This window comes from Amblyomma maculatum, chromosome 3 (assembly GCF_055883805.1).
Source record: "Amblyomma maculatum isolate TAMU_Amacu chromosome 3, ASM5588380v1, whole genome shotgun sequence".
NCBI classification, from domain to species: Eukaryota; Metazoa; Arthropoda; class Arachnida; order Ixodida; family Ixodidae; genus Amblyomma; species Amblyomma maculatum.
The window spans coordinates 154,920,025-154,945,719 of record NC_139346.1 but is presented as its reverse complement, the minus strand read 5'-3'; the positions used below and the strand labels follow the sequence as shown (position 1 = coordinate 154,945,719).

The 25,695-nt window shown below is 50.1% G+C and overlaps 1 protein-coding gene across 3 annotated transcripts in view; it reads left to right on the top strand.

The window, feature by feature from the left end:
• The window catches only part of LOC146196538 (NAD kinase-like), a 51,232-nt gene extending 25,838 nt beyond the window's left edge, over positions 1 to 25,394 (top strand). Inside the window, exons 1-12 of one of the 3 annotated variants that reach the window (XM_084598284.1) lie at positions 9,630 to 9,820; positions 10,730 to 10,813; positions 11,668 to 11,797; positions 12,441 to 12,549; positions 13,330 to 13,415; positions 15,113 to 15,215; positions 15,792 to 15,892; positions 15,979 to 16,008; positions 16,506 to 16,605; positions 20,596 to 20,753; positions 23,275 to 23,357; positions 23,699 to 25,394. In XM_084598284.1, coding sequence (XP_084454410.1) covers positions 9,798 to 9,820; positions 10,730 to 10,813; positions 11,668 to 11,797; positions 12,441 to 12,549; positions 13,330 to 13,415; positions 15,113 to 15,215; positions 15,792 to 15,892; positions 15,979 to 16,008; positions 16,506 to 16,605; positions 20,596 to 20,753; positions 23,275 to 23,357; positions 23,699 to 23,864 — 1,173 coding nt within the window. In that variant the 5' untranslated portion in view covers positions 9,630 to 9,797 and the 3' untranslated portion in view covers positions 23,865 to 25,394. Of the gene's footprint in view, positions 1 to 9,629; positions 9,821 to 10,729; positions 10,814 to 11,667; positions 11,798 to 12,440; positions 12,550 to 13,329; positions 13,416 to 15,112; positions 15,216 to 15,791; positions 15,893 to 15,978; positions 16,009 to 16,505; positions 16,606 to 20,595; positions 20,754 to 23,274; positions 23,358 to 23,698 lie in introns of those variants that run through there. The other 2 variants (XM_084598282.1, XM_084598283.1) reach the window with 2 other exon arrangements.
• Positions 25,395 to 25,695: the final 301 nt, after the last annotated feature.

The following is a 25,695-nucleotide window of genomic DNA, read 5'->3' as shown; positions in this document are numbered from 1 at the left end:
CTTGACGACCTCCAATTCTTCGAGTTGTTACATACTGCTGTCGAGCTCTTTCTTATTAACACTAGTAAGTTTCGGGCGGAAAGGGCTATGCCGCATCATATCAGTAAAGTTTTTCGCCTTTAACTGAACTGTGTTTCAATTAAAGAGTTGATGGTTACGCAGGTTACTAAGAAGGTCTGAAAACAAAATGAATTAAAAAAGATAAGACTGTTAAACCAGAGTGATATCGAAAGCAACGATATTGCTGCTGCAGGTTTCTGCCATTGTAGTTCTACGTGGTAGTTTTTTCTGCGCTGCTGTCGGTACTCCCTCGATGACGACATATTTCCTGCGCACTCCCAGTCGCTTTGGTGGAGCAACTGCTGCTGCATACGTAGTTAGGAGCGAATCTACTTCTCGTGACTCTGGAGACGCTGTATGGCTATAGTATTTTATGGATTCAACCCAGAGACTTCGGCTTATTTTTCAGTTTTGAATTTTCGCGCCACGGACACCGGACCTCCTAGCGCTACTTCTGTGATGTTGCTGCTACACGTTTCTGTCATTGCAGCCCAAAATGCTTGTTGTAGCTTTTATTAAACCCAGTGACTTCGGGTTGTTTTTGCATTACGATAGGCACTCTGGCTGTGTTCAAACCTGAGGCGTGGAGGTCTATAAGCGTCTGCACAAAACCAAGCGCAGCTTCCAACTGCCACCAACCCATCCAGCGTGCTCAATTATATCATGCGATCAGCGCATCTGCACATTCGACGATGTCACGTGACCTCAGCCGCCACACCCCCGGCGAACAATCAGCGCTCGGCCATGCCACCTGTCAACACGATCATGTCGTTTGGTCTCGTGACATCATACACTTCGCCGACATGTTACATGACCATGACCGCGACCATGTTATATGACCGCGTGGCGTCATCCTCGTCTCGACCATTTGGTGACTTCTGTGATTAAACATAGGCCGACATCGCCATGACGCGAAGTCTATGCTAATTGAAACCCACAATTTTCAGTCGTTCCTAACTATGACATAACAGAGCCGACGAGCAATCCCTTTTATTAGAAGGATAATTGTGGCGTAACAGATGCGGTAGGGTCTGTGTTTTTGAGGTTGTACACCTGCATCTCACTGCAAAATTCTAGGGCTCTAAATATTGTAAAAAATATCCGTGTTCATAAAGTTAGTCTAGCCGAAAAGTGGAAGAAAATAGTCGCTGATGCGTTGCGCGTTGAATTCACTACGTTTTACAAAGGACGTACGTACATTACATTGTGCCCTAATTTATGCTACGTTTGGACTAACCCACAGCAGGAATGCCTGCATGTCGCGCCGTCCTTTCTTGCTGTGCGTTTATATTGTTACTGAGCGGTATTCGCTGGCCGTGCTGACGAAAAAGAAGTGCGACAGACTCCCAGAAGAAGAAGACGCAGACGAGTGCTGTACTGTGCGAGTGCTGCGCTGTGATCATCCTCAGTGGTGTGGACAACTGCCTTACTGTGAATATTTCCCGTAACATCTCTTGGCGGAGGTCAATCTTTCGATCCAGTCACAAGCTGGATCTCCGCAGCGGCCGACGCATTATTACCACCAGTATGACTACTGACGCCGCTACATCTACTGCCGCCGCACCTGCTCTCGTCATGGCCCATCCCCGTGACCCCGGAACCTTCTGTGGGACCGACGACGTTGATGTCGACGACTGGCTGGCTCTATACGAACGAGTCAGCAAGCACAACAGGTGGGATCCCACACTTATGCTTGCTAATATCATCTTTTACTTGACTGGGACAGCGCGGGTGTGGTTTGAGACCCATGAAGAGGACCTCACATCTTGGGACATCTGTAAGCAGAAGCTACACGACCTCTTCGGAAAGCCCATTGGCCGTCACCTTGCCGCGAAAAAGGCGCTCGCTTCTCGCGCGCAAACGTCTACAGAGTCTTACATCACTTACATACAGGACGTCCTATCCCTGTGCCGCAAAGTCGACCACGCCATGCCTGAGGAGGATAAAGTCGGTCACATAGTAAAAGGCATTGCCGACGATGCTTTCAACCTCCTTTTATGCAGGGATTGTTCCACCGTGGACTCTGTACTACAAGTATGCCGACGTTTCGAACAAGCGAAACAGAGACGCATATCGCATCGTTTCGACCGTCTACCGAACACGGCTGCCAGCTCTTCCTGTGTCGATCTTCCGCCTCCTCGACAGCCAACTAATGACACTACTTTGACCCGCATCGTCCGCCAAGAGCTCGAGGCAATGACTCCTGCAGCTTCACTCTCGCCTACCCCCGACAATACCTTGGCTACAATATCACTCATTCAGGCTGTTGTTCGCCAAGAGGTTGCCAATATGGGTTTTCCTTCTACCTGCCGCACCGACACCGTGGATTCAGGACCTGCCCCTCCAGTAATTGCAGCTGCCTCACCTACCGCCGGTTTCTCGCCCCGATATCGGTACCGCAATCCGAATGAGTGGCGTACCCATGACAATCGCCCCATCTGCTTTACTTTTTCCCGCGTTGGCCACATTTCCCGTCACTGCCGTAGCCGTTGGTACACGCCATCTCGTCAATTCACCTACGTCGACCGCCGCGGAGACTATGCCCCTCGCTATACCTCACCTCGCCCCGACCAGACCACTGTTGACCCCGGTGTCCCTGCTCGTGATGCCAACCGTTCACCATCCCCGCAGACCCGACGCTCGCGTTCTCCTCTTCCTCGCCGCCGTTTGTCCCCGTCTTATTCCAGCCACATACCGGAAAACTAGCCAATGCAGCTCCCGGAGGTGACGCTGCATTTGTGACCCGGACTGAAAAACCTCTGCTGACCCCTGCCCTACAAAATAATCGCATCGATGTCCTTGTGGATGGTGTTCCCGTTTCTGCTCTCATTTATACCTGCGCCCAACTGTCCGTTCTCAGCTCCTCATTTCGCCGTCGCCTCAAAAAAGTCCTTACTCCAGCCGTCTCGCCCACAGTTCGCGTTGCCAATGGAAGCCCTGCTGCCGTGGTTGGCATGTGCACAGCGCGAGTTACCATTGGTGGTCGTCATGCTCCAGTGTTGTTCACCGTCCTCCAAGAATGCCCCCACGACGTTATCCTTGGCATTGACTTTTTAACAGCCCACTTTGCCCTCATTGACTGTTCTACCGGCCTACTTCACTTGGACCTTCCGCTCTGCTCTGAAGACCCCTCCTGCTCACCCCGCCTTCGATCAGCACAGTTCTGCCGCCTTCCTCCTGAAGCTGCCGTCTACATCCCTATGTCACCATCCCCACCCGTCCCAGAGGGCGACTATCTCGCGTGTCCGATTACTGATGTCATCTTGCAGCGGCACATCACCCTTCCTCATCTGATTGTGCATATCTCCCAGAACCGTACCACCCTCCCGGTCCTTAACTTCAGCTTATCAACTCAGGTTCTGCCCGAGGGAATTTCACTAGCAGAGCTGTCGCTGATGACCGATTGTGCCATTTCAGCTCTGACTACCGATAATCCAAATGCCGTCCCTGCAACACCTCCCTCGTCCTCTACATCGCGCACTGATCCTGTTAAAAGCATGATTGCAGCTGATCTCCAGCCTGAATTCGCCGCAGAGTTAAAACAGCTTTTGCTCACCTACAGTGACCTTTTTGACTTCGGTACCCGCCCGTTGAGTCAAACCACAGTTGTCAGTCACCGCATTGACACCGGTGACGCCAGTCCTATTCACAGGCGGCCCTATCGTGTTTCGCTTGCCGAGCGACGCGTCATCCAAACAGAGGTCGACAAAATGTTGGCGAACGACATAATTGAGCCTTCCAGCAGCCCCTGGGCATCCCCTGTTGTGTTGGTCAAAAAGAAAGATAACAGTTGGAGATTCTGCGTTGACTATCGTCATCTAAATAAGATAACCAGAAAAGATGTGTATCCTCTTCCGCGTATAGACGACGCGCTTGATACTTTGCACGGAGCCAGCTACTTTTCGTCCATCGACCTTCGTTCCGGCTACTGGCAGATCTCTGTCGACGAGAGAGGCCGTGAAAAAACAGCGTTCATCACCCCTGACGGTCTTTATCAATTCAAAGTCATGCCTTTTGGCCTTTGCAATGCCCCAGCAACCTTCGAACGTATGATGGACTCTTTGCTCCGAGGCTTCAAGTGGACCACTTGTTTTATCTTGACGATGTAATAGTTTTCTCGTCTACATTTGAAAGCCATCTTCGTCGCCTTTCTACAATCCTAGCGCTTTCTCGCCGCGCGGGACTGCAACTAAACTCCAAAAAGTGCAGCTTTGGTCACCGACAAATCAAAGTCCTTGGTCACTTGGTTAATGCTGCCGGCGTTCAGCCTGACCCCGACAAGATTCGTGCCGTCAGAGAGTTTCCCCCTCCACGTTCATCCAGCGATGTTCGAAGCTTTATTGGCCTATGTTCTTATTTCCGAAGATTCGTCCCGAATTTCGCAGCGCTAGCTCGTCCTCTCACCAATCTCCTAAAGAAAGACGTTTCATTCTGCTGGGGGCGTGAACAAGTTGCAGCTTTCTCGGAACTTATTGCTGCTCTCACAACTCTACCCGTCTTGGCCCATTTCAACCCATCTTCCAATACTGAACTCCGCACCGACGCAAGTGGCCACGGCATTGGAGCTATACTTGCCCAGCAACAACACGGCCACAAATGGGTGATTGCGTATGCCAGCCGCCTCTTATCTACGTCCGAACAAAATTACTCTATCACAGAGCGAGAGTGCCTGGCACTTGTTTAGGCTATTACAAAATTCCGCCCTTATTTATTTGGCCGGCACTTTACTGTTATAACAGACCATCATGCCTTGTGTTGGCTTTCCTCCCTCAAAGATCCTACAGGCCGTTTGGGGCGCTGGGCGCTTCGATTACAAGAGTATACATTTTCCGTCGTGTACAAGTCCGGCCGGCTTCACCAAGATGCAGACTGCTTGTCCCGTCATCCCGTCGACTCCCCTAGCCCTACCGACTCTGACGATGACGCATGTGTCTTGTCTGTGTCGGCCTTTTCTAACATTGCCGACGAACAACACTTACATCCTTTGCTCCATTCCATTATCCTCCGTCTTACCTGCGACCGACCTGATCCATCTTTTGCCTTATATGTACTCCACGAGAACACCCTATACCGACGCAATATGCGACCAGACGGCGCAGACCTTTTGCTCGTCGTTCCTCAACATCTGCGTTCCACCATCCTTGACCAGTTTCATGATGCTCCAACAGCTGGCCACCTGGGTGTCTCTCGCACGACAGCCTGCGCCGACGCTTCTACTGGCCGGGGCTCTATCGCTCCGTCCAACAATACATTGCCGCATGTGAATTGTGTCAGCGTCGAAAGAAACCCACAATTTTGCCTTCAGGCCATTTGCAGCCGATCCCCATACCCACTGATCCGTTTTCCCGTGTAGGTGTTGACCTTCTTGGGCCCTTTCCAGTTTCAGCCTCAGGGAACAAATGGATCGCCGTCGCCACCGATTATGCTACGCGGTATGCTATTACCAGAGCCATCCCGACCAGCTGCGCCACAGACGTCGCTGACTTCCTCCTAGAAAACGTGATTCTACATCATGGTGCCCCTCGTTAACTACTAACTGACCGTGGCCGCTGCTTTCTGTCGCGAGTGGTTGACGAAATTCTCCGTTCGTGCTCCGTCCGTCACAAATTCACCACAGCCTATCACCCCCAGACCAAGGCCTCACGGAACGCCTAAACCGTACCCTCACAGACATGCTGTCCATGTATGTGTCTGACGACCACCGGGATTGGGACGTTCATTTACCCTTTGTGACATTCGCCTACAATTCATCAGTCCATTCTACCGCTGGATACTCCCCATTTTATCTGTTATTTGGCCGACACCCGTTACTGCCCTTCGACACCTCACTACCCGCGGCAGACGCCACCAGTACTTACGCCAGTGATGCCGTAGCCCGCGCTCATGATGCCCGCCGGATAGCTCATGCCAGGCTCTCTGCATCCCAAGGCTCTCAAAATTTCCGGTACGACAGTCGCCACCGTAATGTCCACTACAGTCCTGGGTCACTCGTCTTGCTGTGGCTCCCGTGCCGTCGCGTGGGCTTGTGTGAAAAACTTTTGCCCCGGTACACAGGCCCCTACCGAGTTTTGCGGCCCGTGACAGACGTCACATACGAAGTTGAATCTGTGCCTACGAAATCCTCGTCCAGAGCGCCATGCTCTGAAATAGTGCATGTGTCCCGCTTAAAGCCCTATTATGCACGTTCTGTTTCACAAACGTAGAACGCACCGGGACTGTGCTTTTCCCGAGGGGGGGTAGTGTTACTGAGCGGTATTCGCTGGCCGTGCTGATGAAAAAGAAGTGCGACAGACTCCCAGAAGAAGAAGACGCAGACGAGTGCTGTGCTGTGCGAGTGCTGTGCTGTGATCATCCTTAGTGGTGTGGACAACTGCCTTACTGTGAATATTTCCCGTAACAATATGTTGCCGGTGAGCATAGCTGACTCAGTGATCAACGTCACCTTCAAGTGAAACTACATCGACCGGTGAAGCTTCATCTGTGTTCAAATGTAACAGGGTCATGAAAATTAGCTGGGCTGCATGCTTGCACGTTCCGCCGACTTTCGTCGCCTCTAAACTATCGCCCGATTCTTGCGGAGCCCCAGGATTGTATTGTTCGCTATTGCTTCATCATGGCTTTTGTTACGCCTCGCGACACTGTCAACAAATGATACATACCCGGACTGCGCTAACCTCTTACTTTTTTTTTTCTTCCACGTGGCGAACTTATTTTCGTCGTTCGTTTCATGGGAGCTAGACGCGGAAACGTGAAACATAACCGCGTCTAGCTTTTTTATCCGCGCCTAGGTGATGTCTCTTCACCTTCGAATTACTGGCGCAGGGCGGAAATTTCCTACGAACATTTTACCTTGTCCTGTTTCTTCTTGTCCACTTTCACTTAGTTCACGTAGTTCTTGGCTACGCTTGTAGCTTCTGCGCGTTGCTTTCCTCTCCATGAAGCAGTCACGTTGAGGCGATAGAAGTGCGTTTTCAAACGTCGCACATTCTCCCTGTTGCGCATGCAACGGGCGTAGGTTCAAAACCCGGGTCGACCGAGATTCTTCGCGGTATCTTTTGTTTTTTGGAAGTGTTCTAGTTCTGTTGGTGAACGGTCGAATGAGGATTGGCTGTTAGGGATCGATAGACCTAAGCAGTAAGCCGTTCACGGCCAGGGGTCAGCAACCCGCGGACTTGACTTGCGTACCACAAAGGACGCGCTCATTACGCGCATACGCAGGACGACGCACCTGATGCGACGACGTCCTTCGAGAACTGGACGACGGAGAAACAGGAGATGTATCTCACGAAGCGGTCTGTATACATAGAGTCTGACCCCTTTTAGAGAGAATGTAACATCGAGGAAGATAACAGAAAGCTATCTAGTCACTATTTACGTAGTGAAGTAGCGCAACGGCACAAGGCTAAGGGAAGAAAGGGACAAACAAATGTTTATTCCAGATGCTATCCCCATACACACTTTAGCACCCTTGGCCTTGTGCCGTTGCGCTGCTTCACTAGGAAAATATGTCAGGCCAACTCGCCCACCAGGTGATGTTGTATAGCTAGTCACTTGTTTTCCAAATCTCGATCTTTCTCTCAAATGATCAACTCGACCCATATTCAGTATATTTATGTACACAAGGCTGTAATGACAACAGTGTATAGGCGCCCTGGAGCAGCAACATAGCACTAGAAGGCTATTTTACCGCACGGATCAGCACTACCGCGTCATCAAGACTGCAAACCACGTTGGTGAGCAAGAGAGCTCACTGCATATATGGCGACGATTCCGGTGCTTTGTTCAGCAGATAAATTAAGATTAACAGTTGTCTAGACAGTATTTTGGCTGGTCTCTATGATGACGCGAGCGTCGGCAATCAGAGGCGCAATGAAGCGCGCTTGTTGTGTTCCGAGAAGGCTTTTGGCGCTATGCAGAGTTATTTTTTTTGTACTTTGGTAGAGCGGTTCGGAACCATGTCGAAGTTATGAGAGGTGTAACATGCGCTCACTGACCAATTGGTTGGTCGTATTTCTTCTTTCGGTCCTCTCTGAATCTGGGCGGGATTTTTAGGGCTTTAAACTGAGCCCGAAAACCCGCCGGAGTTCTGTTTCAAGGTGCGATATGAAGTCTCTCACTTAGGCAGTCCTAAACCGTTAAAGGTCGTTATTCATAAATTTCTTTTTAACTGCTCAGCCCTTTCGTCTCCAAGACCTAATTCGCCGTCCCTGGCAAGTTCCGTCTGACTGGTGCATCTCTAGTGCAAAAGCTCCTGTAGCGAGGATATAAAACTGCGAGAGTCGAACCATGTTAATGTTTCCGCCGCGGTGGCACTCGACTTCTGTGCCCGAAGATGCGAGATCGAATCACGGCCCCGGATGCTGCTTTTAGACGGAAACGAAATGCAAGGCGTCCGTGTGCTGTGGGATGTGAGTGTACTTTAAAGAACTCTAGGTGATCCAAATTTCCGAAGCCCTCCACTACAGCGTCCATCGCAGCCTGAGTCGCTTTGGGACGTTCAACCCCATAAACCAAAGGAAGCTGTGACAATGTTGCGGCTGAATGTATCTTCTCGATGGAATCTCTATATTGGGATCTTGATAACATTCTTGTTTCTTATCAAATAAAAATGGATGGATTTACGAACGAACGAACGAACGAACGAACGAACGAACGAACGAACGAACGAACGAACGAACGAACGAACGAACGAACGAACGAACGAACGAGCGAACGAGCGAGCGAACGAGCGAGCGAACGAGCGAACGAACGAGCGAACGAGCGAACGAGCGAGCGAACGAGCGAGCGAGCGAACGAACGAGCGAACGAACGAACGAACGAACGAACGAACGAACGAACGAACGAACGAACGAACGAACGAGCGAACGAGCGAACGAGCGAACGAGCGAACGAGCGAACGAGCGAACGAGCGAACGAACGAACGAACGAACGAACGAACGAGCGAACGAACGAGCGAACGAACGAGCGAACGAACGAGCGAACGAACGAACGAACGAACGAACGAACGAGCGAGCGAGCGAGCGAGCGAGCGAGCGAGCGAGCGAGCGAACGAACGAACGAACGAACGAACGAACGAACGAACGAACGAACGAACGAACGAACGAACGAACGAGCGAACGAACGAGCGAACGAACGAACGAGCGAACGAACGAACGAACGAACGAACGAACGAACGAACGAACGAACGAACGAATGAAACAGTCTGGGAAAATATAACTAGTTTATATATAGCAACCTAAAACAAAATTACAAGCGCTTTGAATGCCCTTTGACGGGTGACCGCCCTGCAACAATCCGAGTCCGTTAGTCCAGTGCCCCCATTAAACTCTCTATGCCAAATAGGAAGTAGGGCGAATAAAAAAAAAAAGAAATGCAAACACGAACACGCTGGCCAGCGCGTCGGTGGTCCGAACATCGGGCCCGAACTCTATCGAGCGGCATGGCGGGGAACGCCGCTGCTCTGTCGTTGACGTCCAAGGCCGCGGTCGATACGTATGCGTCCCGTGCTGGGGACCAAGGTTCCGGCGCAGTTGTGATCAGGGCGTCGGGCTCGCAGCTTCGCGCGATTCGTACGCGCGTCAAGCTCTCGGCGGCAGAAATTCACGTAGCTATCTCCCGCCACACCGGAACAGCACCGAACAGCGAATGCCGGGGCAGAGCACGCGCTCCATCGCACTGCAAGAAGACGACGACGCGTCCAGCCGACCTCTTCTTCTGCGCTCGCTCAACTCGACGTCATGGACAGTCCTGACTCTTGCTGGTGAACGTCGCACGGTTTTTGTCTCTCATCTTCACACTGTCGTGCGTTTGCCCGTGGCCCGCTGGTCAGCCTGTAAGCTTGTAAACCCCGCTCAGTCTAGCGCAGAGGATCGTTCGGGCGCGTCCGCCCCGTCACATTCTTTTACCGTCGCGTCCGTATCGCTTTGAAGCTGTCATGGGAAACCTTCGGCCCTCTCGGCATGTCAGTCGCCGTGCTAGCTCTGGCTCTCTATGCACTACTGATGGCCACGCCTCGAGGCCGAAAAAGTGGAGCCCCACCTGGTAGGCCCCTCCGTTGCCTCTGTTTTGCCGAATCGTGTACTTACCTGAGTAACACGTTTGCGGCGTTTTTAATGCTATGCCGACAAGCCTCAGGTAAATGCACGAGCACCGTTTTCAGTAGCGTTGCCAGCAGCATCGTAGTACATTTCGAACGCGGAACAGAGAGCGAACCTGTAGCGCATTCGTATGCGTTCTAGCGCTTCGGGAATTCCTGCTTTTCACTAAGCCCTTGGTCAACGTTGTTGGTCTCTTGCCTGCATAGTTCATAGCGGTTCCAGCGCCATTTATATGACCGAAAGCATACGCTCTTTACGAAAATGCTTGCTTGCCTGTGCAGTGGGTGCTTCTCAGGAAATGTTTCCACGGACTTAGTCTACGATACCACATTGTCGTGAAGTGAGTTTTCGCTTAATCTCATGCTTCAACTCGCAGTTCTCTAAAATTTTTGAGCGGACTCTCTCTCTCTCTCTCTCTCTGAAATAATGGTTGTGAATTCTTTATTTTTGCCTTGTTCCGTGACAGCCGATCGGGGTGACAACGGAATACAGACGGCATGGAATGCCAAGCTGCACATGCTTTGTGAGCATGTGCGGCTTCATAGTTGCATATTTTCCGTCTCTCGTCGCAGGAGGACCCGGTCACTGAATGCCCCAAGTCCCGTGTACCAGTTCGGACCATGCGGCCGAATCCTCAAGAACTCAGCCATGGTCATGTGAGTGCAGACACCATTGATATATAGGAAACTGGCCTTGTGTCTTCTTGTGTCCTTGCAGCCAAGTACCTATTCGGACCTGATGTTCAGGCATCCAAATATTTAACTTACGTGCGCGACGGCCGCATTTTTTGTGCTTCTGCGCTTTAGTGCGCACAAAACTTGCCGGAAGGTCAATATTAAGTAAGGGCTCGGTGAGCATTTGCTTGTACTTGGACATTTAGCAGGTTAGTTCATCTGTAGCGCTCAGAATCATAGAAAATGCTGCCGTCACACACGCCACTTAAATATTTGGACAGCTGTTCCTAAAGTGACGACAAGAGGAACCGAAATGGTGTATCTAAAGAATAAACGCAACTACTTCGAGGGTGCTAGAAGCGAGACTTCTTTTCTTGGCATTGTCACCATCTGTGCCCAAGCATTAATGTCGCAGTTGTTTGTGTACCGGTTTCGAAGTCAAAAACTTCTTCTCGCATGATCTTATACCAAGAAAAAAATTTCCCACTTTTTCCAGTGCGCGGAAACTTCGGTCAGGGTGAATTCGTGTACGTTCCTGACGTTGTCAGAATGTGCATACGTTGTATTTTCGATCACCTCAATTTTTACGTCCCTGTTATTATGTAGAGCAGACGGGAACGGTCTGGTCAATATTAAAAATAACAACCTTCTATTTAATAACTCATTTGTCTGTTGACAAAATGCTGCGGCATAACTATTTTTGAGCTCAGCATAGCTGCTCAGACGTCTCTGGCGGCTTAACAGTATCATCTCACCTCCTGTCTTAACTCCTCTTAACTTTTCTGTCGAGAGTGGTTCACTACACAGGAGCGTTGATAGCCTTCTGTCGTCGCCAGGACCATTCAGGACCCCGCGGGCCAGCGGCTGACGTGGCACAAGCCGCCGCTGTCGGTGCTCGTCATCAAGAAAACCATGGACGCTACGGTCGTCAAGCCCTTCAACGAGCTCGTCCAGTGGCTCATTTGGGTGAGGCACGACCTTGCAGGTCTCTACACATCAAGCGTTCATTAGGACTATGAGTGCATCTACCTACAGCTAATACCATCGCTATTCTTCTGATTTGTCCCGTGTTGGAACCCCAGTACTTGCAGGCGCGTAGTAAATATGATATGATAACTCGATATGTATTCGCACGTGATTTTAAGCTCTGATCGGACATTGCCGTATGAGGCTGACCACGCTTCAAAACTTTTCATACTCTCACCTCTCTGGTGATGCTATCGCGTAACCTATACAAGAAGATAAGGTCGAAGGCGTGAGGCAGATTTTGCTGGAGAAATAGCGAACACACCGTGCAGAAAGTTATAAAGGCATGTAAGAGGGCCCTAAACAACTCTGATTTTCTACGAGGCGAATTCCTCGCACTTATGGTGCGATAATCTAAATCCGTTCAAGTTATTTTCCTCGTACATTTTTCGCGTCCTGTAGACATTGATTGGGCATACAGGTAAAGCTGAGCTCGAAACTGCAACTTGAAGTAGTGAAACAGCTTGCTGCTAGACAAAATGCCTTCGCCCAGACAAAAGCGAAAAAGTTCGGTATGCTGGCTCATAATTTATTTTTACTTCCTCGCTTCTGTTGTTTACGCTGGTCGACTCTATCAATGCAGGTCAAAAATATGGTTGTCTTCGTTGAAGACGCCATCTTGGAGGACCCATTTTTGAAGAACAACAAGTCGTTCCTTGAGGTCAAAGACAAGCTCTGCACCTTCAAAGAAGGTACTGCTCACCACCTAAAGTTGCGAACTGGACTTAAAAGGCAATAGCGCGCTGATGCTAGCGAAAGTGCTGAAGAGGCAAAAGGAACTCGCGAATAAAATATCCACACAGAAAGCTCACTTCCCATTTTGCCCAAAAATAAATGTTCTTATAAGCTAGATCGTTTTGTAATCAGGCCACGCTACTGTACGCTTCATTCCATCTTTCAAACTATATTTAATAACGACGTCCGCGATTTCTCGCCGCCAGTTCAGAAAAAAACAAAAAAAACAAAAGGAAGAGACAAACACAGCGGCAGATTTTGGGCACTAAAGGAAACGACCAACTCTAGGCTTATTTCAATGTTACCCCTATGGCCCATACTGTACCTGTCTGAAAAATGACGCATTGATGCGTCAGCGTGGAGCAACTCGCCTCCACAAGCCAAGCAAACCAAGACATTTCCCGATGCAGTAAGCGGTTGGTAGTAGCCGCAAAGAGATGCCCATCAAGTTTATTCACCCTTTCAGTCGTCAATGTTTTTTGCGGTCGGCTGGAATGTCGAGACTAGCGTACGTTTGTTTTTCTTGTCACTATGAACGAGGGTCAACTAGATGAGCTCACTGTTTCAACACGGTCTGTTGTAACTCGCTGCAGACTCTTGATCCCAAGAAAAGCGGTTGACGGAGTGGCTAACGCGAAGGTCACCATCGTTTTCGCCCTCCTAAGCGCAGGTGTGGGGATACGGGCACGTGCAATCGCTCAGAGTGCGGCGTCGCTTCTTCTTTGTCTTTCCGTCAGGCAGGGATGAACTCACAGACCGGATCGACTTCATCATCTGCCTCGGCGGCGATGGCACGCTGCTCTACGCCTCATCACTTTTCCAGGTAGAGGGCTCTCTTCGGAGGCAACAAAATACTTCTTACGCGATTTTGTGGCGCCGGCTGCATGAAAGATTAATTCTGATTAAATCTTCTCCATTGTAATATCTCGCAATTATAAACTTCCTCCTTTACTTCCTACCGAAAAGAATATAACGTAAACGGACCCGGCTCAAGCATCTAAGACGCGCAGGAGGATCGAAGCGAGAAGTATAATGCGCCGATATTGCCACGCTGATGTCACAAGATCAGCGCCGTCGTGTACTTTCCCTAGGGAAAAAACCCTATGAGTCACACTAACCTCATACAAATTCTCATACTAAACTGATACTAATCTCATACAAATCTCATATAATCTCATACTAATCTCATTCATCATATGAGAAATATATGAATTAATGAGATTTGTATGAGTTTAATATGAGAAATCTGTATGAAGTTATTGTGACTCGTATGGTTTTTTTCACTAGGGTTCACCTTTATACCCCTGTCACACGGAGAATTTCGATCCTCATTGAACTCTATCTGCATTCAACTCAATGCAGATCGAGGTTGTCACACGGCAACTTGTCACAGTGCAATCGAGCTCGAGCCTGCTTGACTTCAAGCTGCTCCCTTAATCGATCTCGAGATTTCAAGCACACTAGAAAGCGGTCATCGACACCCTCGTAGCGCACATGAGGAAAATTTCTCAATGCTCATTGAAAACGGCCGTGTAGCATGGGATGCTTCGATCCTTCTTGAAAACCTCAATGCAGATCGAGTTCAGTGAGGATCGAAAGTGACCGTGTGACAGGAGTATTAGATCTCTCTCCGCCGCGTTTCTCGTTTTTGTCACCTTCCAAGCAGACCCAATTAAGTCGACGCGCCACCTCCCGGTGTTACTGCGAATCAAAATGCAACAGAAAACCATGGTTCCGGAAAAGTGGCAATGATCTTCCAGGGCTTTTGAGTGTGTCGCTATGGGCAGGCTCAGTGAAGTCTGCTCTCTTTTGTCTGCTTTATTCCTTGGTTCGAACCATAATAAGGGACGTATGAGTCGGCTGATATGCTGCTCTCGATTAATGCACCCTAATGAAAGATAACTGAAAACTCATGTTGCTGAACGGGCGCATTTTCCCTTGCGATGTAGTACGCTGGCTTCGCAGTAGTCTCGTGTGCACTCCTCGTTATGAAAACAAAGCGGCGGGGAAGATACAGAAGCAGGGGGCAGAATGGCACACAGTGCCAGTCGAAATAAACTACAGAACTGTGTCAAAAATACGACAAAATGTCCTGTAGTTCTGTCGTAACCATCAGATTTTTCTGTAGTTCTGTAGTACTTTTCTGCAGTTCTGTAGTTTTTCTGTTGTACATTTCTGTTGTACATTTCTGTTGTCTGTAGTTCTGTAGCACTTTTCTGTTGTAACTACAGGAGTTCCTGATGTTACGACAGAATGTTACAACAGGTTTCCCGTCAAAAACCGCACAGAAAAACCGCATCAGAAAATTTTCTGTAGTTTTTTGCGACTTACCACGCGCGGAGGCGCGCGCGCCTCCGCGCGTGATAAGTTCCGTGGCGGAGAATTCGCGCCGAGCGGTTTGCACCTCTGTATTCAGAAGGAACAACTTATGTACATATTTTTATGTATGTATGCATTTGTGTTGTCTTCCGCTTTCGTCTTGAACCACAAGGTCGTGTTGTTACCCTTTTGTTTTGGCAGCAAAGCGTGCCCCCCGTCATGGCCTTCCACATGGGCTCCCTGGGATTCCTCACGCCCTTCGACTTCGACAACTTTCAGGACAAGGTCAACAACGTGCTCGAAGGTGTGTTCGCGCTTCTTTTTGAAATAATGTATACATGGAAGTAATGTCGAAAGCCGCGTTGCGAAGCGCGCGTGACCACCAGTGTCTTCGCCATAGGCTTAGGAAAGCTCGGAAATAGGTTCGTGAATTACTGGCTACACTTCATGCCGCCAGCTTTGATCTGGCGTACAGTTTTCCAACTTATTAGTAATGTCACAGGAGCGTTGACCGGGCTGTCTTTCATTGTCCCCTGCAGAACTGCACAGACGAAATGGGTGATTAGCACGCGCAAACGCACAGAGCACTCAACTGCTCGCTACGCGGGCTATTGAGCAACGGATGACAAGCAGATGAGCAGACATGAAATGGGTGCTACGTCTGCAAAACATCCGAGCAGACGACGCTGCAACTGACAAGCACTCTTTGCGCATGCGCGTGCTCTCATCCGCTTCTCCTCAGTGGTCCCGCATGTAACTGGTCGACGCTGCTGTGACATTGTTGAATGATTGCAGACTTGTAGATCAGCCGTCTGCATACCTTGCCGATTGTACCCTGTATTTGCATTGAATGGTGAGCAGACGATTTCTTCCCACGCAGGGCACGCTGCTCTCACGCTACGCAGCCGGCTGAAGTGCAGTATATACCGCAACGAGAGCGACACCAACGACAATAACCTCTGCAACAACTCGGCCTGCCTGGTAGGTATCAGGTGCTCTCGTTACGCATACTTGCTTCGAGGACGCAGAGAAACCTTTTCGGCAAATCGCATGTGCTCTCTTTGTAGGGGAGACTATCCGGGCCCTGCCAGCAGCACGTACGTTTTCTAAATTTGACCTGGCTACGCACACATTTTTGTGTCGACGTCGATGACTCCGCTGCGCGATGTGCTAAGAGTGATTGCTGCTCTCAGCATCTATGATTTTTTTTTGTTCCGACAATCTTATGTTCCTTTTCCGTATCTGCGCAAGCCATCCAAAATAAATGTGCTGCTCCCTGCGCCAGTGCGGATTGCTTCAAATCACTGATATTAAACTTCTTAACGAATACCTTGAGGGCCCCAACTCTACTCTGAAACTTCAAGATTTGAAGCCGCCAAGGTTTAGAAAAATATGTTGAACTCTTAACATATTGAATGACTTCTTTTCCGGCCGTCAGAGAGAGCCCGCGAAGTTTCAGCTGTTTCCAGTGCCGTGAAATACACGCCGTAATGAAGCAGACGTCATTCTGTGTAGCGCGCTAACACGCAACGTATGAGCCGGACCAAGCTTAAGCACAATGCCAATTTTCGTCGTCTCCGTGCTTGTTGCGCAGGTTCTTAACGAAGTCGTCGTGGACAGGGGTCCGTCACCCTACCTGTCCAACATCGACCTCTACCTGGATGGCAAGCTTATCACGACCGTCCAGGGCGACGGTGAGTCTGAGCAGCGGTCACAAGCAACTGTCGCCCATGATCACCTAATGAGCAGTCCTTGAAGTGGTCGCTTAATTTCACGCAAAAGAACAGCATGCAACAGAAGGAAGCATAGTAACGTGTTGTATGCAGGAGAGTAACGGGCAATATTACGAAATTAAATCTTGAGAGAGAGAGAGAACAACTTTTATTTAAAATGCCTGCAGAATCGGTTAGGCTCCCTCCAAGCAGGGAGGACAAGCTTTTACCGTGACGCGGCCACTACGTCAGTCTCGTGCGTTGTGCTCCTTGAGGTCTTGTTACGTCCCTCGCTACTTCCGCGGGTTCGAGAGGGCCGCCGCCCCCTTCTTGGGGGTGCTGCCCCCCCTCTCCTCGGTTTCGCTCGGTCGCTGCCTCTCTAGAGCTGCCGAGACCTGCTGGACGGCCTTGAGTTGTGTCTCTTGATCACAGCTCCTCGTTGCAGCCTCTAGCTGCGGCGGGATCGTCGTCTTCTCGCTGGCTTCGCGCGGATTTACGCTACAGTCCCAAAGGATGTGAGCCGCGGTGGCTCTCTCCTTCGCGCACAGTCTACACATGTCGCTCGCGTGCACACTCGGACACATGTGCTTAGCTAGCACCGGGGTGAGCAGGGACCCCGTCTGTAACTGTCTGTATAACACTGCCTCCTTCCGGGTAAGCCCCGGGTGAGGTGGCGGCATAGTCTGTCTGTTCAGTCTGTACCATTTCACTATTTCGTTGAAGGTGGTCATCTTGTCCTTGGCACTGCGCCGCGACCAAGACTCCGAGTCGGCCGTGCTTGCAGCCGCGCGGTTGGTTAGTCCTCGCGCGGCCGAGTTGGCCGTCTCGTTGTGGTTCACGTTTCCGCGTTCAGACACGTCACTGCCCATGTGGGCCGGAAACCACTTGATCACCACAGGACTTTTGCGTCCGATGTCTTCGGCCTTGCGCAGTATGCGCGCGGCCTCACTGCATACCCTACCCTTGGCGTAGTTCTTCACTGCCGTTCTAGAGTCACACAACACTGTAGTGCATCCAGGGTCGGAAACGGCCAAGGCGATGGCCACCTCCTCCGCCCGGTGCGCTTCTCGAGTCCGGACGCTCACCGCGGTCTTCGTTGCACCCGTCGATGCCCCGACAACCACCGCCGCGTATGCGTTGGTGTTCCCTCGATACTCCGCCGCGTCCACGTAGGCGGCGCCTTCTTCTCTGGCGTGGAGGTCTACGAGAGCCCTGGCCCTCGCCAACCTCCGCTCCCTGTTGTGCTCGGGGTTCACGTTCTTCGGGATCGGGAAGACCCTGAGCTTTCTGTTGATGCTATCTGGTATAGGTACGTCTTTCTGCTGCTTGCCTTCCCTCGGTTCGAGGCCAAGGTCCCGCAGTATGTCTTCCGGTTCTCGTTTCAGAGAGACGCTCGAGTTGCGCCATTCTCTGTGCTTCGGCTATTTCGTCCAGCGTGTTGTGGACTCCCAGCGCCATGAATTTTTCGTTGCTCGTGCCCCCGAGGAGACCGAGTGCCGCTTTATACGCCTTGCGTATGGTGGCGTCTATCTTGTTACGTTCACTCGGCCTCCAGTTGTGGAAGGCGGCCAAGTACGTTATGTGGCTAACTGCGAAGGATTGAACGAGCCTAGTCAGGCTCTCCTCCTTCATCCCCGCTTTTCTGTTGGACACCCTCTTGATGAGTCTCATTGCCGCAGCCGCTTTGCCCGCGAGCTTGTTGACCGTTTCACCGTTGGCTCGGTTTCGCTGGATGAGCAGCCCAAGTACTCGAATCTTCTCGACCTCCGGTATTACTTGTCCTCCCGCCGTCTTGACCGTGATCTTGGGACGCTCGTACTTGACTTCCATATTCTTTCTTTTCCTGCCCGATCCTTTCGGGGGAATCACCAGCAGTTCTGACTTGGCCGGAGAGCAAACGAGTCCAGACCCGTCCAGCTGCTCCTCGATGGCGTTGACCGCTTCTTGCAGCGTTGTCTCGATGTGTCCGTCGCTTCCTCCCGGTACCCATAGCGTAACGTCGTCGGCGTAGATGGTGTGCCGGACTCCCGCTACTCTTTCTAGCCGGGTGGCCACCCCGATCATCACGAGGTTGAAGAGTAGCGGGGAGATTACCGACCCCTGCGGAGTTCCGACGCTGCCCAGCTTCTTCTCTTCGAGCTGCAGGTCTCCCGCACAGATTTCGATGGTCCGTTCCGTCAGGAAGTCTTTGATGTACTGGTATGTCCTCCTGCCCATGTTTAGCCTGGATACTTGGGCCAGGATAGCCGAGTGCCTCACTTTTTTAAAGGCGCTCTGCAAGTCCAGCCCGAGTACGGCTCTGTTGTCCGTGGTGCCCGTCGTATCGTCGATGATCTCGTTCTTCAGTAAGATCATGGCGTCTTGCGTCCCGAGTTTGTTCCGAAACCCGATGATGGAATTTGGGTAAAACTCCGATTCTTCCAGGTAACGCTGCCACCTGTTCATGAGAACGTGGTCGAGGACCTTTCCCACGCACGAAGTGAGCGAGATCGGCCTGAGGTTCTCTATGTTGGGCGGCCTGCCAGGCTTGGGGATGAGGATCGTCTTGGCTGCTTTCCATTGCTTGGGTAGCCTTCCTTCTTGCCAGCACTTGTTGTAGAAGTTCGTGAGCGTTTCGATGGCCGCTTCGTTGAGGTTCTTGAGCGCTCTGTTGGTCACTCGATCGGGACCCGCGGCAGACCTTCCATTGAGATCCTGCAGGGCAACTCTGACTTCCCAGGTCTGGATGTCGCGATCTAGCGTCTCGTTCTCTTTGCCTTGGTAATCCGGGTGTCTTTCCGTGGGGGTGGTCGGCAGGTACTTGGCGTCCAAGCGCCGCTTGACCTCGTCTTCCCCGTGTTCGCAGATTGCCTTGTGTAGGATCCTGGCCAGGTTGTTGTGTTGGTGGCCCTTGGTCTTGGTTTCGTCGAGGAGGTGCCGCAGCATGTTCCACGTCTTGCCCTTGTGCATCTGTCCGTCGGCTTCGTTGCAGGCCTCGTTCCACTGTTGGGTGCATAGCACCCTGCAGTGGACCTCGATCTGCCTGTTTAGCTCGGCGATCTTCTTCCTTAGACTTCGGTTGGTTCGTCGCTTCTGCCACCTCGCCTTTATGGACTGCTTGGCTTCTATCAGGTGGGCCAGCCGACTGTCCATCTTGTCTATCCGTCCATCTTGTCTCTAGCTCTTTGGTGGCTCCTTCCGTCGTCTCAACGACGTTGGCCGCCCATTGCTCGATGTCCGTATTGTCCACTTGCACCGCGGATAGCGCCTTTCGAAAGGCGTCCCAGTCCGCAATGCGATGCTTCCTTATGCCGGTGTTGCCTTGGCCTTCGAGCGGTACGACGACCTCCACGATGTAGTGATCGCTGCCCAGCTCTGGGCCAGTGTTTCTCCATTTCGCTTCTCTTGATCCTCCGTCAGTTTTGACGAAGGTAAGGTCCGGAGTTGTGTCTCTCGTAACAGATGTGCCGATCCTGGTGGGAAAGGCCGGATCCGTGATTAGGTTCAGTCCGACGTCGGTAGCGTCTTGCATCAGCTCTCTCCCCTTGACCGTCGTTCTGTGGTAGCCCCAGTCTTGGCTCGGAGCGTTAGTCTCCGCACACTACGAGCGTATTGCTCCCCGCGACTGAAATTTGTCATGAAGTTTACATCGCGCTAAATGAGAGCTTCACTGACGCATCTTCTCCTCCTAGTATACAGTCAACACCGAGCCTATGCCACCAGCGCTGGAATTTCTTGATTGCACGCCTCGGTCGAAAACGTCAGGCGACTCTCCCTTGCGGACAAAGTTTACAGGAAGCAACGCTTCCTGTGTTTCATCGATTCTCATTCTTTTTTTTTTAATTTAAGCATTGACGAAATTAGTCATCGCAATTTTCTTAACGATCCTTCTTTCAACTTCAGTTCTTTATGTACCAAATTTTATAAGCATTGCAGGCCGTGTGGCATGCATGTCCCCTTCACGGCGCTTGTGTGCGACCCCGCCTGTTGCAGGTCTGATCGTGTCGACGCCGACGGGCAGCACGGCGTACGCGGTGGCCGCGGGCGCCTCCATGATCCACCCCAGCGTGCCGGCCATCATGGTGACGCCCATCTGCCCGCACTCGCTCTCCTTCCGCTCCATCGTGGTGCCCGCGGGGGTGGAGCTCAAGGTGAGGCTTAGTTCCGCCATTAGGGGGATGGGGAATACGTGTACTTGAAAAGTGTGGTGATTGAGATTGAGGCTGCGGAGGCAGTTGAAGCTGTGATTAAGATATGTTTTGCCTGCGCTCCCTAGGCCTTAATTCTTCCTTCTCTTCTTTTTTTACTTCTTCATTGCTAGTCATTTTCACTTATTCTCGCACTTCTAACATATCCGTTTATGCTAGGACTTTGAGCTTTCAGCGAATTTCTCGTTACATCGAAGTTTCTCGTTATAACCAAGTTTCTCGTTGTATTGAGGCGTTTCTTCTCTTCCGCCTCTGCCCTACGGTAGGAAAGATAAGGTTCCTCCCTCTTCATTTTGTCAGCTCTCGGTCGTGGCGGGCGGCTCTTTCGAACGTATCAACAGAAGTAACGGAGGCTGCAGAACCACGAGGCCAATTTTATTTCAGTCGTTCAGTCGTGTCCTACTCTTCGTGACCCTATGGACCATGTCACGCCACGCTTTCCGGTCTCTCACTATCTTCCTAACATCGCATAACTTAATCTGCAGTGCCTCCAGGATGCCATCTAACCATCGCGTTCGCCGCCTACCCCTTCTCCGGCGACCCTCAACCTTTCCCAACATCAAATCTTTCTCCAGCGACTCCTCCCTTCTCATTAGATGACCAAAGTAGCTGAGCTTTAACTTTAGAATTTGACCCTTCAATGAACAGTCAGGGTTTATGGTCGACAATATCGACTGATTTGATCTTCTGGCAGTCCATGGAACTCTCAAGAGTCTTCGCCAGCACCACAATTCAAACGCGTCAATTCTTCGTCGGTCAGCCTTTTTCACAGTCCAACTCTCGTATCCATACATCACAACTGGAAAGACCATAGCACGAGTTATACGGATCTTGGTTGGCAGACTAATGTCTCTGCTCTTTACTAGGCGGTCAAGGTTAACCATTGCTCTCTTTCCCAGAAGCAGGCGTCTCCTAATTTCATGGCTGCAGTCTCCTTCCGAGGTAATCTTGGAGCCCAAGAAGAGAAAATCTGTCACAGCTTCCACTTCTTGTCAATCGATGCTCCAGGACTTGATAGGGCAAGACGCCATGATCTTTGTCTTTTTAATGTTCAGTTTAAGCCCAAACTTCTCACTCTCTTCTTGTACGCGCATCAGAAGTCTCTTGAGATCCACTTCACTTTCTGCCATTAAAGTGGTATCATCCGCATATCTAAGGTTGTTGATACGTTTTCCAGCAATCTTCACTCCAGCTGAAGACCCGTCCAGACCGGCCTTCCTCATGATGCACTCTGCATATAGGTTAAATAGGCAGGGGGACAGTATGCAGCCTTGCCTCACTCCTTTCTCGATCGGAAACCAATCAGTAAGACCATGCCCAGTTCTGACTGTGGCCTCTTTCCCTTCATACAGGTTCCTGAGGAGACAGATGAGGTGAATTGGAACTCCCATCTCTTGGAGAGCTTGCCACAATCTGCTGTGATCTACGCAGTCAAACGCTTTCGCATAATCAGTAAAGCAGAAGTAGATGGGTTTCTGGAACTCTCTTGCTTTTTCCATGATCCAGCGAAGGTTGGCAATTTGGTCTCTAGTTCCTCTGCCCTTGCGAAACCCAGCTTGCACGTCCGGAAGCTCCCGATCCACATACTGCTGCAGCCTACCTTGTAGGATTTTCAACATCACCTTGCTAGCATGCGAAATAAGCGCGGTCGTGCGGCAGTTGGAACAATCTTTGGCACTGCCTTTCTTTGGAATGGGGATGTAAACTGACCTCCTCCAATCCTGTGGCCACTGCAGAGTTGTCCAAATCTTCTGACATAATGTATGCAGAATGCTAACAGCGTCATAGTTGAGGTTTTGAAGCAACTCAGCTGGAATGCAATCAATTTTATTTAGTGAACGTTAATACCAACATTTTGAACAAAAAAGTTCCCAGAGCCTCGAAACCTCACAGCCTCAAGAATCACAATCATATATCTGGTAGATGGTAGTTGAGAGGTGACATGGTTTGAAGTAAGGCTTTATTCAGACCGGCATGATATTTCCGTACTTTGTGCTGTGTGATCTTTCCGCACTAGATTGGTGCGATGCCACCAACCTAGATTGGCTTTATATCATATCACTGCTACGGTTGCAAGATGGTTTCTTAAAGCAGTAATGTGAGGCCTAGATATAATGACATTCTATCTTTGAGAATTTCAAACTTAACGACCAAATTACGATTTCCTAGCGGAAATTAACGGTTTCCGATTTGTTAGTATAACCATGTATTTGGAGAGTATATTCAACTTTGCCATATCACTTCACTTGCACTTTCGGGGTTTTAAAATTTTCAACCATTTTTATACCGTCATTTGGAAAAGACTTTGGAGTTCTGGTATACGTTAAGGAGCTATTCAGCGCCCTGCTGTTCTATTTAATTTTGATACTTCTGGATATTAGAACCTGTGCGAAAATTCTGAAGAAAATCCGCAACTATGCGTAAATCTTTAAACGGATGTGATGACTCGTCAATATTTGTGCAGATAATGGTTTCACCCGAAGCGCGAAGTTCAGTGTGGGCCTCGTTCGACGGTCGTCTGCGCCAGGAGCTCCAGCACGGTGAAAGGTAAGGTTCGGATTGACCCACTCGCGACAGCATCTGGAATTCCCCCGATTCCATTTTTCAAGCCAAATATAAGAGCGCCAAGCACAACTGTCATCGCGATCCCCCGAGATGCAATCTAAGTCGGCTCTCCGTACCACTCTGCCCTTGTCTGTTGCCCGTCTACTGATCTTACGTTATCAATAATCTAGAAATTAGAAAAGAAAGTTCATGGCCAGCGTTTTTGACAACGCAGGTTAATTATCGGGGCGTCATACTTAGGTCGGTGAAGTGCAAGGACCCTTGTGGTTCTGCAATGATTATGATCCCCCTTCCCCGCCCCTTCGTTTTCTGCCCCGCTGCAGCCTGCGGGTGACAACCTCCATCTACCCGGTGCCTTCAATCTGCGCCCAGGACCAGATTTCAGACTGGTTCGACAGCCTGGCCGAGTGCCTGCACTGGAACATGCGCAAGAAGCAGAGGCAGCTGGTCGACATCACGGACGTCGAAGCGTCCACAGGCGCGAAATAACCCACCGGAAATACATACAAACGCGCGCGCACACACAACCTATACGCACCGACACACACAGCGCACATACAACTGCACACATAAAGCAACGACCATGCATCCTCGCACTCCCCCTCCCCTTTTTTAACACATTTTCTTTCTCTTTGTGTGCTTTTTTTTTTTTTACTTTCAGTCGCGTATACGATTCTTATACATTCGCGATCGCATTTTGTCGACACATTAGCTTTTGCCTACCGATGATTATTTTCACGATTAATTTCTTTGCGCTTCTACCGTTGTGTCGAGGCGACTTGTGACGTAAAGATTTGACGAGCTCAATAGGTCATGTAGTTCGCCGCCTTTGGCACCGAAGGTGCAGTCGACTAATGGCGAGGAAACGAGTGGATCAATCTCGGAATGTATCGTTACAAAACACGGCTCTTGCTGTGTGCTCAAGAGATTAAGAGACACTAAATTGGCGCAGTCACTAATCACTGCTGCGCGTGCGGCTGAATGAACAACGAGGAGCGCAAAGAAAGTGTGAACCTTTTTGGCTGATTCAGCTGGCATAGGTGCTGCCTTATCGGGGACAGTGGGCTGTTGGTGCGAATTAGTTTACGTTATTGAACTCTGCGGCTGACTTAAAGCACTCGATCACACGAAGCAGTGCTATTTTTTAACTAGGGGTCCAATGTGACCGTTTCCGCCCACCTAAATGTCTTGGCCTACGAGAACTTCCTTTAACATACGTCTGTCGCTGTCCTGGCGCGGAATAGCACTACAGACTATAGGAGACTCTAAAGCGGCCTTTTTCTTGTTTGCCGTTTTTTTTTCTTATTTTATGTGGCCCTGAAACATCGTGAGCAGTTTGTGTTCGGTAAAAAGGAATTTTTTTTCTCTCCCAGGTAAAGTTAACACTAATGCTGTAATATAAACATATATTTTATGTTTAAATGCGTACGTATTCCTTGCAAACACATTTGTCAGCTTTCAATGGAACGCCATTGTGTGCCTATATGACACATTTAACGTTGTTAAACATATCTGCGTGAGCAACTGCTTCCGTCCATGTGGTGCTTCAAGATAGTGACTACTTGTAACGCGTACGCAGGTAAAGCTGCCGTTACAGGATTGTTTCATACTAACTCAGAAATTTATGCCCGTGGAATCAGTTATAAGTTGAAACTGCTGCAGTGGCGTATGTGCTATAGGGAAGAGTCTGAGAGTGAACTGGCATGTTGTTAATGTAGCTACTGGCCTGTACTGCGGGTCGACTCTGCACCGTGTGAGCTTTGCATTTGTGTTATCACAAGCAGTGTTGCTCGCTCGTGAAGAACATGGGTATGACTATTGGCTTTTCGATTGATACTTGGCGGTCGTACACTGTATCTGGCGGTCATGGAAATGATGACTGGGTAGGTACTAACGAGCGGAGTTTCAAGGAAGCTTACCTTAAACAACTTGTACCTGATGTTTAAGCGTTAAAGTTTGTATTTTAATGGTCAGAAAGGACCCGATGCCTTGTAAATAAAGCAACACATTCCTGCTGTTTCCGTTACGTTGACTGCTTTCTTTTCGCTTGTGTATTTCTTGCATCGACCAGCGAAGTGGTCCGATTTCGGAAAACGTTCGGTACTACGGGTTCCAACAGTAAAACATGCTTTGTCCATGCGTCTGCCGAAAAGTGCAATTTCGCAGAACCTGAACTGCTAATTAGCAAAGCAGCAAAAACATGCTTTATCCGTGTGTCGATTAGCGAAGTGTGCTGCCAAGGGAAAAAAAAGAGTAAAATACATGCTTTGTACATACTCCGACCAGTGTAAGGGTCCAATCCTGACGAACATGCGCTGTT